At 41.3% G+C, this 13,487-nt stretch overlaps 1 protein-coding gene across 1 annotated transcript in view; it reads right to left on the reverse strand.

Moving 5' to 3' along the window:
* The window catches only part of tmco3 (transmembrane and coiled-coil domains 3), a 25,962-nt gene continuing 12,475 nt past the window's right edge, over positions 1-13,487 (reverse strand). The window contains exons 4-13 of the mRNA XM_072656695.1: positions 12,733-12,927; positions 11,444-11,572; positions 10,750-10,842; positions 8,945-9,131; positions 8,550-8,667; positions 7,577-7,772; positions 6,742-6,892; positions 5,188-5,267; positions 4,898-5,047; positions 1-1,430 (exon numbers count right to left, since the gene is read on the reverse strand). Coding sequence (XP_072512796.1) covers positions 1,317-1,430; positions 4,898-5,047; positions 5,188-5,267; positions 6,742-6,892; positions 7,577-7,772; positions 8,550-8,667; positions 8,945-9,131; positions 10,750-10,842; positions 11,444-11,572; positions 12,733-12,927 — 1,413 coding nt within the window. The 3' untranslated portion in view covers positions 1-1,316. The remainder of the gene's footprint in view (positions 1,431-4,897; positions 5,048-5,187; positions 5,268-6,741; positions 6,893-7,576; positions 7,773-8,549; positions 8,668-8,944; positions 9,132-10,749; positions 10,843-11,443; positions 11,573-12,732; positions 12,928-13,487) is intronic.

Below are 13,487 nucleotides of genomic sequence, written 5' to 3' on the forward strand. Positions count from 1 at the left end.
TCATATCATATCTTTAACAGATATTTAATTGCTCCCCTTTTCACTGTAATGTCAACCATTTACAGTATAAGAACAACAGGGAAAACATCACATGTTCTGTGAGCTGAATGTTTTCATAAAGAATGTCAACAGTAGAGTTAAGCCTTATTGTACCAAGCTTAGCTTGCCATTAAAGCACATTACTATAAATAACTACAGACAAGTCAAACGAATTTATTTGACACTCATAAAAATGAAATACTGCCACACCAAAAGTGGCCACATTCTTATAACCAACATAAGAAGACTGGAATGTGTTTGCCATTCACACCAAATCTCTCCTCTAAATGAAAGGACCCATTTCATGGAAAACTTTTAAATTAAAGTTTAATGCAATGTTTAAACACCGTTGAAGATTCAAAACATCCACAGTTTTCATACGATCTTCCCAGATCATATGGTCCATAAAAGGAATACCAGCCCATTTTAAATTCAGAGCTTTTGTGAGGTCATACATCCAGCTAGTCAAATTTATGTTGGTGTTTCAGCCTCAACTTCTTTAGAACGAGCCACAATACAGGGTAACCATATATGAGTCATTTGCATACATCAGTCATCATTTAAAGGCACAGTAACAAAAATAGGCTGTTTAACTGTAAGGTATAAAAAGAGGCTGGAGAATGGTCTTGGAAAAATGAGCTTTGACTGTTTTTGGTACAAAAAACAACAACTACAAAAAAAGACAGATATCATGTGTACCCCCAGAGAATAAAATCAAAAACAAGAACACCATTAACAGAGAATGTGGGCCCTTCACCTTCTGCCCTTTTCCAAAGTTGACCCTTATAACAGTCGACAAGAGATATGCAAACACCTATATGTGCAAAAACACAAAGTTCTATTGGGACTTCAATGGCTGGAGAAAGCGGACAAACAGGCATGTAATTCATTACTGATGTTTATTTACATGCTCAGCCAGGTTATTTGGTAAATCTATGGACATCAGCTGATTTCAAGGCACATTTAGGTGCTTCTTCATGTGAGCAGAACAGCTTACAGATCTACAAGAATAAATACATGTCTTTGTACACTATTAGCAACAAATTATAATGCAGCCTTATGTATAAAAATCCTCTCTCTTTGCCCTTTTTGTGAACCTCAGTAGGCTCCGACATGTCAGAGTTGCTTCACCCCAGAGCGGCATGGCCACCTACTGCCCACCTACCCTGGAACATTTTCTGTGCGTCGAACCCGAAGGCTCCCTGATCTCTAACCCTTCTTGTACCACGGTGCTCCACCGCTGGCGAGAGAGTGACCTCCATAGTGCTGAGTGAGGGTCAAGTGGATGGTTTTCGCTCAACCCGAGGGATGCACCTAAGAGTGGCAGCTCTCCATAGCACAGGTGCTAACAGCAGACTTAATGTGGTGACACTGAGGACCAGCAGATAAACCTGAAGAGGAGATAAAGATGACAGTGTAACCCCTTTAGTATTGTAAAATTTAAAGAATGATATATGTAAATGACCTCTGTTCTGACTGGCAGCTGCGTATCATGACTCACTGTAGACTGAATAGGTGGATATATGTATATTAGTTGGTTCATTCTGACACTGACATGGTGGCAGAGTGCAAGTGTGTGCTTTGCTGGTATGAGTGGATCAGACACAGCAGTGCATCTCAGCCTCAGTGGACTGAGAAGAGCCCACCAGCCAGAAATATCCAGCCAACAGCGTCATGTGAGTCCTGTGACCACTGCTGAAGGACTAGAGGATGACCAAAACAAACTGTGCAGCAACAGACAAAGCTTCTGTCTCTGACTTTACATCTACAAGCCATGGATCGATAACAAGCATGTGGAGGCATGGTGGAGGCTTCGTTAGATGCTGTGACGAGCAGTGGAAACTTTGACATTTGGAAGGTCACCACCCACCGCTACATAATAAGAGAGAAACCCCCCTCTCCCTGTCTTGTCTCAGTCGCTGCCACTCCCGGTCTCGGTCTTGACTCAGACTCCAATACTACAATACTCAGACTCAATGTGTCCCAGTCTTGGTCTTGACTCAGACTCGATGTGTCCCAGTCTAGCTCCTGACTCAGACTCGATGTGTCCCAGTCTTGGTCTTGACTCAGACTCGATGTGTCCCAGTCTAGCTCCTGACTCAGACTCGATGTGTCCCAGTCTTGGTCTTGACTCAGACTCGATGTGTCCCAGTCTAGCTCCTGACTCAGACTCGATGTGTCCCAGTCTTGGTCTTGACTCAGACTCGATGTGTCCCAGTCTAGGTCTTGACTCAGACTCGATGTGTCCCAGTCTAGGTCTTGACTCAGATTCGATGTGTCCCAGTCTAAGTCTTGACTCAGACTCCATGTGTCGCAGTCTAGGTCTTGACTCAGACTCCATGTGTCGCAGTCTAGGTCTTGACTCAGACTCCATGTGTCGCAGTCTAGCTCCTGACTCAGACTCCATGTGTCCCAGTCTTGGTCTTGACTCAGACTCGGCTACTGAAAGCCTTGGTCTTGACTCAGACTCAATGTGTCCCAGTCTTGGTCTTGACTCAGACTCCATGTGTCGCAGTCTAGGTCTTGACTCAGACTCGATGTGTCCCAGTCTAGCTCCTGACTCAGACTCCATGCGTCCCAGTCTTGGTCTTGACTCAGACTCGGCTACTGAAAGCCTTGGTCTTGACTCAGACTCAATGTGTCCCAGTCTTGGTCTTGACTCAGACTCGATGTGTCCCAGTCTTGGTCTTGACTCAGACTCAATGTGTCCCAGTCTAGCTCCTGACTCAGACTCCATGTGTCCCAGTCTTGGTCTTGACTCAGACTCGGCTACTGAAAGCCTTGGTCTTGACTCAGACTCAATGTGTCCCAGTCTTGGTCTTGACTCAGACTCGATGTGTCCCAGTCTTGGTCTTGACTCAGACTCGGCTACTGAAAGCCTTGGTCTTGACTCAAACTCAATATGCCCCAATCTTGGTCTCGACTCAGACTGTGCTCTAGTGGTCCTGACTACAACACTAGTATGTAAACATTGTTAAAGTTGCAAAACATTACAATCTCTCTTAAGTTCTGACAGTCTATTAAATGAAAAAAACAACAGGTCTGTTTTTGTGAAGTCACAATTCTTGAAGTTCTTGTTATTCTTGCAAGAACACACCTATTTTCAAGGTAAATGTTTTTTAAATATCTGCACAGTACTGCATATCCTACTACTCCGCATACCTCAGAATTCTGCCCACTCACACCTGAAGCACTTCTTGTGACAGAAGTCTACAAGGCTTTGACCAACACTCAAAACAGAGCAGCCAGAACAGAGGTCATGTATATACATTAGTTTTAAAGGCACAATGAGAAATGAGATGTATATAATCCATTACAAACATCATATGTGAACTATAATACATAGTGACATTTTGGTTTTCATAATTTTCATAATGCCTCTGTCCCCTACCACAATACATTTGAAATGAAATGCTTTAATTTAAGGGATTTAACAAAAATATTGCATTAGCTGGTTAGAATTAGGAACTACAGCCATTTTTACATAGTTCCTCTATTTTCACAGACTCAAAAGTAACTGGACAATCGACCGCTTAGCAGTTTCATGGCCAGGTGCGGCCTGATCTCTCATTACTCTTGCCAATTTATGAACATAAAAAAAGGTCTGGAGTGGATTCCAAGTGCTAAATCTTCATTTGGTACCTGTTCATGGGAGCTCTTAGTATGCTGTTTGAGGGAAAGGCGGTGTTGTTACTCACTAAGCTACACCAAACACAGGTCTGGTACAAGATTCTTTGGACAAATGAAACCAAGATTAACTTGAGTATAAAGAAAAGGGTACATGATTTGAAGTATACCACACCACCTGTCAAACATGATGGAGGCACTGTTATGGAATGAACAGTACCATGATGGATTCTGAAGTCTGGTTACTATAGAATTCTGTATTGCTAACAGAACAGGACTCTCTGGAGGAGATAAACAAGAACCTAATGGCACTATGCCTAATGCCAGGTGTGGGCTAGAGGGGTATATTTTGGTTTGTGTGGCGCAACAGATACCACCTCTACCTGCCAGTGAACAATTACACCATGTGGGATACTGGGGTTCGATTCCCGGTCTGGGTGACTATGCTGTGCTACACCAATAAGAGTCCTTGGGTAAGACTCCTAACACTACATTGGCCCTCCTCTGTAATGCGAGTAACCTTGTACGTCGCTCTGGATAAGAGCGTCAGCTAAAATGCTATAAATGTAAATGTAAATGTAAATAAATGTATAAAGTCCCCAGCATGGAGTTGTGGAGCAGTGGAATGATGGTGCTCCATCCAGTACACAAAACAAAAAAGTAAAAAACCTTCCCTTGTCAATCGAGACAGTTACTCCACAAAAGCAGGATTCACTTTATTATTTATAATACTCTTAATTTCTGAACTATAATTCTGTTCAGTTCAAAACCTTAGGATTGTCTACAGTACAGATGGCTAATGATCCAAAACTTATTTCAGAAGCAACCCAGAAGTTTTTTTTTTAAGGCAAAGAAATGGAATGTATCTAAATGGATGACTCTGTCACCTGACCCCAAACTCACTGAGCTGCTTTTTACTTACTGAAGACAAAACTGATGGCAAAAAGACCCACAAACAAAACAAAACCTGGCCAAGCATCTACAGGAAGTAAACTCTGCATTTGGTGATGTCTATGAGTTCCAAAATTTAGGAAGTCATTGACTGAAGTATTATAATTATGTTAGTTTGTCTAATTATTTATGAGTCTGTAAAGGGAAGCACTTTGTTAAAAACATTGGGTAAAAACTTAAGTAGTGCACAGTTTTTCACACTACTATCCCTTTATGTCTAACTTCTTTGTGAGACATGTAAAAAGCAGTAGGATGTGACATATCTGGTCGCAGGGCTCACCTCCCTGGAGATGATGCCCGCCCGGCGGGCACGACTGCCCAGGACAAAGGAGAACTCGCTGACTTGCGCCAGCCCGGCCGATACCAGCCAGCGGATGTGTCGAGAGCCAAGTGGAAGGATGGCAGAGAGCACCAGCACTGCCATGACAAACTTAGAGGGAGAATGTGGAATGACACAACAGGAAGAGCAGAGAGAAGAAAACTCTTTTGAAGTCATCTTTGAAAAGAGATGGAGGGCAAGGCATGTATGAGCAGTTGAAATGATGAAAAGCCACAGTCTGTGGCAGTTACCTTCATGATCACCAGAGATAAGGTAAGAACCAGAAGGATGGTCAGCTCATAGAGAACAAAAGTCGGGAACACATGTAAGCCTGCAAGAGAAATAACATATCACACACAATAACACACCATGCACAACTTTTTCAAATGTCTGCATAGTTCAGTGTTTGAGATGTAAGCATGTAAGTCATCCAGGGTGGTTTGATGTGAATGGGTCATTGTAGAGACACTTAACTTACCAGATTCTTTTCAGTAGTGATGATTTGGCAACTATAGCCATTATATTAACCATCCAAATCCAACAGTGAACCTACATGTCTATTTAGGATGGGTCTAAAATATGTGTTTCCTTGGGTTTATTTTAACATCTATTTCTCTGCCGTGATTGGTTAACAAAACAGCATCACAGACATCAACACAACCTATTGACAGTTTGCGGTATTGACTTTCTGTGGACTACACTATACGTCCAAATGGACACTCCTTCTAATGAATGCATTGCTGCCCATTGCGGATACAGATGTGCAAATACAAAAAACCTTACTGGACAGTTGAGACAGTTACTCCACAAAAGCAGAATACACTATTTATAATACTCATGATTTTAGAAGAAACAGTAAATGAGCAGGTGTCCCTACACTTTTGCCCATATGACGTCTGGTTCCCATCACCACCACTGTTAACAGAACAATTCTGACTTTGTAAAATATCTGAGAAATTAGCATTTTACACCTTCAGACTGTTGTCTACAACCGCAGGACATAAGGGGGCAATGTCCCATGACAGGGGTCACATATCTTCACCGCATAGGACTTGTGACTTTTATTTCTACCAAGTAAGAGCACATCTCCTATAACTACTTCAGTGTTATGAGCCAACTGAAAAAAAAAGTCAGGAGTTCTTCTATAGCTTGATTGGGGTGAAAACCTGAAACCACACCAGATAAGTGTGAGATAAGACTGGTCAGCCCTGTTTTTTGGTAAAGCACAGCCTAATATTATAAAGGTACATCATTAGTGTGTTGCAGAATTCAACACACTATTGTTCTTTTTGAGTTATATTGTTTTTGTTTAATATTATTCCACTTGTTTTTTGGAGCCTCCTTATACAGTTTCTGAGATAGATCGTAGAACCAATAGCTTAAAATCAACAACAAAAAACTTCATTGACAACACTTCCAGAGTTTCTGCAGGAACTGCACTCTCTAGCTGTAATCATATCAAAGTTGTAATGAATTGATCATTGTTAGCATCTGAGGCAATAATGCCACAAAAACTGAATAATAAGGTTCATTTATATTCCATGCAGAAAATTGGATCCAAAGGGGCTTCGGAGTGGCACAACTGTCTAACCGCTCGCCCTTTCTTTGATATGCAGGTTCGTTTCCATTCATGGCAAGGAGGCTGGTGGCATTGTAGATAACGCAGTCAGACTTCCTGAAAATACTTGAATTCCATAAATTCTTTAAATGCATCCCAGCAAACAACACTGTTCTCGAATGCTGGATGTGTTCTAGGATTCCCCATGTTGATTTTAACAGGAAAATGATCAAAAGTCAAAACTTACCAATAGATGCAAAGAAGATAATAGCCAAGAAGTCTCTGATTGGCTCCACACAGCTCATGACCTCACTGGTGACCATGTGCCCCTGTGATGAGAGGAGGGCTCCTGCAAGGAAACAGCCTAGCTCCATGGACACATGCAGGAACTCTGTCACCTGAGAAGTGTAATATTTTCAACGGTCAAGTCTCACAAGATAGAAACAATTTTATCTAAACCCCAAATTTTTTATCCAGGATAAACAGGTACTAAAAATAAAAAAGCTCACAATTTAGAATTATTTAGAGCGTAGGTCTAAATCGATGCTTATCTGAAACCTTGACAAGTTGTTTAAGATCACAATAATTAAAATTTTGGTAGTTTCAGCATCTGCTGGGCAGGTCTTAAGAATTATGTGTAATTTGTATGCTTTGCCTTCATAAATATTTATTTGAATGATATGACCCAGTTGTGCTAGTCTTGGGTAGTTCTTGTTTCAGCACTATCCTTACCAGTCACCGGGCTAATGTGTTTTGTTCTGCCCACACTGCTTTATCTAAACTGTTCATTTAATGCCATCTCAGTCTGCTCCAGTCAGACAAATGTACTGAGCAAAACCTAACTAGCAAGCTCTCTCATCCAGCATAACCAAAAGCTATCAAGCTAGCTAACCTGTCAGTCTTTCTGCAGGTCTTTTGTCCATCTGTTTGTTTATTTGCTTAACCATCCATCACCTAACCTGTTCACTCATCCAACCATTAGTGGCTGGACTCTTAGCACTAAAGTACATTTTACCAACCCACGTCTAGAACCTGGTGAAAGCATCGAGTTGTCAAGATTCGAGTGCATGAGAAACACTTACCGTCAGCATTAAGAACACAAACGCTGTGGTCCCCAGCACAAGTATTTCTTTGTTCCCTTTACTCTCTGCGTGTAGCTTCCTGTAGAACGGACCAATTAGATGAGACCTGAGGAGCCAGCAGAGCAGCAGCACGACAGCAAAGGAGACCAAGACCTGGGACAGAAGCACCAGAACACGCAAGCCTCCCATCAGCGCACTGCAACAGAGGAGAGTAACTTAAACTCAGGTGCAGCAATGAGGAAAGACAACCAGTTAGAGTACTGAGAAACAGACTGCTGACCAATCAGAAAAAGCATAGCCCGAAAGTCAGTTTCACAGATATCCCTATTGACTAAGTTCAAGGTCTGTGAATGTGTTGGAAGTGTTGGAAGTTTCTAGTTTGAGTGTGTACATAGAGTACTTAGACTGACACCTTACAGAGTCAGTTTTCATTTAAAGTTAAGGTTGAGGGTTTTTCCTTCTCCTGCTATGTTTTGGAGATACAAGGCTTTTGCAAGACAATGGCGATATAGACGTTAAAGCATAGGATTTAGGAGCCGTCTTACTTAAACTTTGTCTGGTTTGCGCTTGAATGTTAAAGTGAGTGGTATCACCACTGCGTGATCCAAAGAGCTCTCAGAGGCCTTCAGAAAGAAGGTTGTAGCTGCATATCGACACTCTCATGCAAAACCTTCATCTTAATTTTTGCTGTTTTTCATTTTTTGACAGTTTGGCAGTCATTCTTTAAGCTATGTCACAGCTTTCAATGACTGGACCAATAGAAATGCTCCAAAATGACCGGGATTAAATATTCAAGGTTTTTGTCTGACGGCAACGATAAGTCTGGAAGGGTTTTAAAAAGATCTCACTACAATTAGTCATCCCACTGTCCAGAATTTACAACCAAGATGGCAAGGTCAGGCCAAGAGCAATCTGCATGTGTGTGTGTGTGTGTGTGTGTGTGAGCGTGTGTGCACGCGCATGCTGTATTCACCTGTCCATGTCTCCATTCCCCACTTGAATAAGGGTAGGCATGATGGCAATGAACAGGCCCAGCTGAACATCCTGCATCACCAGCATTCCCAGTAGAACACTACTATAGTCCAGTTCACCTACACACACACACACATGCTTGATTCAACAAACAGTGATGAACTCACTTTAAAGACCCAGTCACACTAGTCTTTCTTGTAGCAGCACTGAAGATAAGGAGCAAGACCCTCTTGAATTTCATCGCAGCTATGCATGGGATACTTGAAGAAATCTTAATGACACAGAATATGTATCATGATCAGGATACTTTCTCTGGGAACTGACACAACACTACAGCTAAACAATGATGTCATTTTAATATCAAAAACTCTCAAACTCAAAGTCTCTCACACTTACTGTCCTTGTCCCCCCGGTTCCCAACTGAAAGGAAACGTGACACAAGAGGCGTGCTGGACAGCGACAAGCAGCTGGAAATGAACACCGTCTGAATGGGATGAAGCCTAAACATCTGTCCCCACAGAAGTCCTGCTCCCACCATCAATACACTAAGGTAGCAGGAGCCTTGGACAGAGATCTTCCAGACCTGCAGAAGAAACAAAAGAAAATGGTTCAGAAATCTCAGTTTGTGCTCTGGCTGCACAATATATTGTTTGGTAATCTGTATTATGATACCAGCCTTTGCAATACACTACAATATGCAAATGACCCATATAAGGGCCTAACAGTTGCAGCTCAGTGGACCCAGGTATCAAACCCACATGTGATCAACAACCCAGCACTCTAACCTCTAAGCCACCACTGCACACTCACTGGACTCACCAAGTCCTTGGGCAAGACTCCCAACACAACATTTGCCTTTCTGTATAACATGATTCAAGTATAAGTTCCTCTGGATAAAAGTGTGTGTCAAGTGCCATTATACGGCTGCAGAATATGGATATTAAAGCAACACTATGTAATATTTTTAGCTTAAAATAACAGCTTCAAAATCATGCTAAAGCTCCACTTACCTGTAATATGGAGAATAGCTTCTCTGTCGTTGCTACTTTGGACTCAACGCACCAGAAACTGCACTGTAACTTTGGTGAAGCAAGCACGTGTGCCATTTAGGGGTGGCTCAAAGCACAAATTATACTTCCCAACTGTAGATGAAGCCCAGGAGCAAGAAATACCAATTCTCGCACAATGCTGCTTTAAACGCATGTGCAAAATGTGTCCTTTAGGCGTAGCTCAAAGCACGAATTATACTTCCCAACTGTAGGGGCGCCCAGGAGTAAGAAATACCAGAATCATGGTTGTTTTACATCTGAGCTTTGGCCTTTGGTTGTAGTCCAGTCATGTAGCTTTACAAACATTTACAAACTTAGCCAGCTCCACTGGACCGAAACGGCTTCTAAGCCACGTCTTGAATCCGCCAAAATAATTTCCACATGAGCATTATGATAAGTGCTACCCACATGCAAATGTTCGAGCAGAGGCTATCCTTATTTATGCAAATCAACCACAATAAAGATCTGTTTTGAACAACAGAATTTGTTACATATAACAAAGTGGTACATCACCAGAGTCGCGAGTGTTTCCTATTAGTGGGCAGTGGTGGCTCAGCGGTTAGAGCGCCGGGCTATTGATAACAGGGTTGTGGGTTCGATTCCTGGGCTCGGCAAGCTGTCACTGTTGGGCCCTTGAGCAAGGCCCTTTACCCTCTCTGCTCCCCGGGCGCTGGAGTTGGCTGCCCACCGCTCTGTGTGTGTGTGTGTATACTCACTGTCCCTAGTTCCCTAGTGTGTGTGTGTTCACTACCACAGATGGGTTAAATGCGGAGGACACATTTCGCTGTACACTGTACAGTGACAAATACGCGCACCTTTACCTTTTACTAGTGTACATGTTACCCCATCGTATTTGAACCTAGTTATTCCAAAAGAGCCACCTGCTGAAGCTGATGTGCAAGCTTGATTCCAGTCGAGGCAACTTAGTTCATCTGAAAATATCTGAAACGTCTACAACATTAGAGGTCTGGATGACCAAAAATCTTCATAGACAAAATAACAACTAATAGTTGCAAAGGGAGAAAACCACCTGTGGTCTACAATAGCGGACAATATTCCAATAGAATATCACGACGCATGTCGTGAAAATATATAATATTCGGCAAATAATCGTCAAAATCGTCAACAAACATAACAAACATTTTTCTTTACCTTGTGGAGTCGTTCAGGAGAGAACTCAAGACCAACCACAAAAAGAGTGAAGAACACACCCAACTCCCCAAGCGTCTCTACTTGAACCATGGACTTGTGAGAGACAGATAAAAAAAAAAAAGAGGTTATATTAAAACATCCATCATTTGCATTAGGTAAAAATACATTTTTGTGGTCAGTGCAGTGACAGGTCTGGCCAGAAATCAAATGTACAGTTTTCTCCCTTATAGCCTAAATGTAACTAATCAGCAGACAGGACATGCTTGAAGTCTGCAGTTTCCTTTTTTAGTTGTGTACTGGAGCTACAAGGCTCCAAATAAAGCTAACACTGTTCAGCACTGAGCTAACTGCATGCCTAAATTATCACATGCTTGCCTCAAAGTGTTGAGCTATTTAATCATATTATGGGTGTCCACATTTACACATTTACCAATTATTATTATTGGTATCATTGGTATTATTATTGGTATTTTCCAACAGCAACATTAGCCTCCCAGCTCCACAGCAAATCTAAAGATGCATATTCAGACACTATCTACAATTAAAGCATTGCCACGTGTGTAACATTCATATGTACCATATCATAAAAATGACTGTCATTAAATGAGATAGCCTAGATCTTGGAATCATTTGAATCATTAACAACAACCCCTGCCTTTTTGGGTTAGGTTAGGTTAAGTTAGGTGTCTTTTACCTTAATGCTATTAAGCCCTGAGGGACCCAGAAGAACCCCACAAACTATGTAGCCAAACATCGGAGGCAGTCCCATTAAAGTGCAAAGCCAGCCACATGGCAGAGAGAGCATGACCACAGATACCAGGTCCTGTGGGAGGAAACACAGGTCATTAACATCGAAGTACTGCTGGTTGATATAACCATAACCCAGAAACATTAAATTAATACAAATGAATTCAACCTGAAATTTTAAGAAGATTCATAGAATGATAAAGGATTTTGAGCATCTATATTTTTTGATCTGCAAGATGCAATTATGTACATTTATGTACATTAATCCTGGAGTATGAAGGAAATTGAGTATCAACATGTTTACTTAAATATTAGATATTTACACAAATAATTAAACAATTTACAGTAAAGTAAACAAAAATATAATCCTGCCAAATAACAATGCAGCTCGTCAATTATGCCTATTTCCACAATCCATGATGGCAATTACATCGACAAGTCGCCCCGGCTCAACCAATAACTCACAGCTGTACAAATCACATGTACTTTTCTATGACCAATTTGTAGCAGCTGTGCATATACTTACATAACTATATAGTGCTTGAAGGTGCCCTAGAATGTAAAATGGTATTTTTCTTATAGAGCTGAATAATGTTCATAACATTAAAGTGACATATGGTCAAATATTGTTCTCTCTTCATTACAAATCCTGCAACAAAACTGGAAAAGGGCTGGAAAATGGGCCAAATCCAAAACCCCATAACTGTTACATAACAGTCCTGACTCAACAACATTTAACATGCACTGGCCACATCCTGAGAATTTGGTTCTTTGATACTTCTGTATTTCGTTTTCTAAGATAGTCTTTCCCTATACGTTTATCAGTACAACTGGTGAGGAAACACATAATCACCAGACTGCTACATACTGAAAATGAAGTGACCTGAGTCTGGTGCTGATGTGCTGCTCTTCAGTGTTACTGATGCATAATTGTGGTGTAGACAGTAAATATACAGTAGAAATAACAAAAATACCATATTTTACCAAAGTATCTGTTGTGTTGTCTTAACCGTGACTAATTTACCGCATGTAAATTAGTAAACGCTAGTGGTCATATGTATATTTTGCTGGTGTAAACATACCATGCCGAACCACAGTGTCTATCAGACAAATGCCTGAGGTCACCACTGTGTGTATTAAATATCACAGTATATGTTATTACTAGATATCAGCACACACCTCAACCAGTGCATAGGCAAACAGGGGGAGGGTCAGGTCAAGGCTTCAGGCACTTACCTTGATGAAGTGATGGTCAGCCCGAGGAATGGTGGAATCACGGGGTTTGGTCAGCACATACTGATTGTTCTGGGAGTCTATGAGCATACTCAGTCCCAGATCACCCTCTGCCACTTGCCGTGACATGTTCTTCCTTTTATTGTCCTCCTCGTCCTCCTCGACCCTCAGGACCGCCTCAACATTAACCCCCTTCATCTGAAAAAAAAACAAAACACAGTTGCAAAAAAAAAATGAGGGGAAAAAGATTCATATCATATTCCTTCTTAATGGGATAGAAAAATCAGGCACAAAACTGGCTATATTTGTTTGTAGATGTCAACAAACATGTTACAAACATTCACAGTGTTTTAGTGCTTAATGTAGAGCACAAAAGAAAGGTGCTTAACCTGAACACTTATAATGATAATCATTTTTATTATGGGTTAATCTGCTGACTAATCTTCTTTATTAATCAACTGATTGGTTGTAGGACTGCTAGGCTAATCAAAACCTAGTCGACTGCAAAAGACATTCAGAAAGATTTAGCAGATTCTCAATTTGTGGTGCACTATTCTACTGTGCAGCAACACCTGTACAAATATGACCTTCCCGGAAGAACCTTTCCTGCATCCACAACACATAGTTAAAATATAACTTTTGGGCCGCAGTGAGCAAAGGTATGCTTCGATCAAAAAGGTGGCGAATTCCATGAAAACAAATCTCTACAACTGTTAAGCACAACGATGTATTGATCATGTTTGGGACTTGTCTTGCAG

Source organism: Salminus brasiliensis, chromosome 15, assembly GCF_030463535.1.
Source record: "Salminus brasiliensis chromosome 15, fSalBra1.hap2, whole genome shotgun sequence".
In the NCBI taxonomy this organism is placed as follows: domain Eukaryota; kingdom Metazoa; phylum Chordata; class Actinopteri; order Characiformes; family Bryconidae; genus Salminus; species Salminus brasiliensis.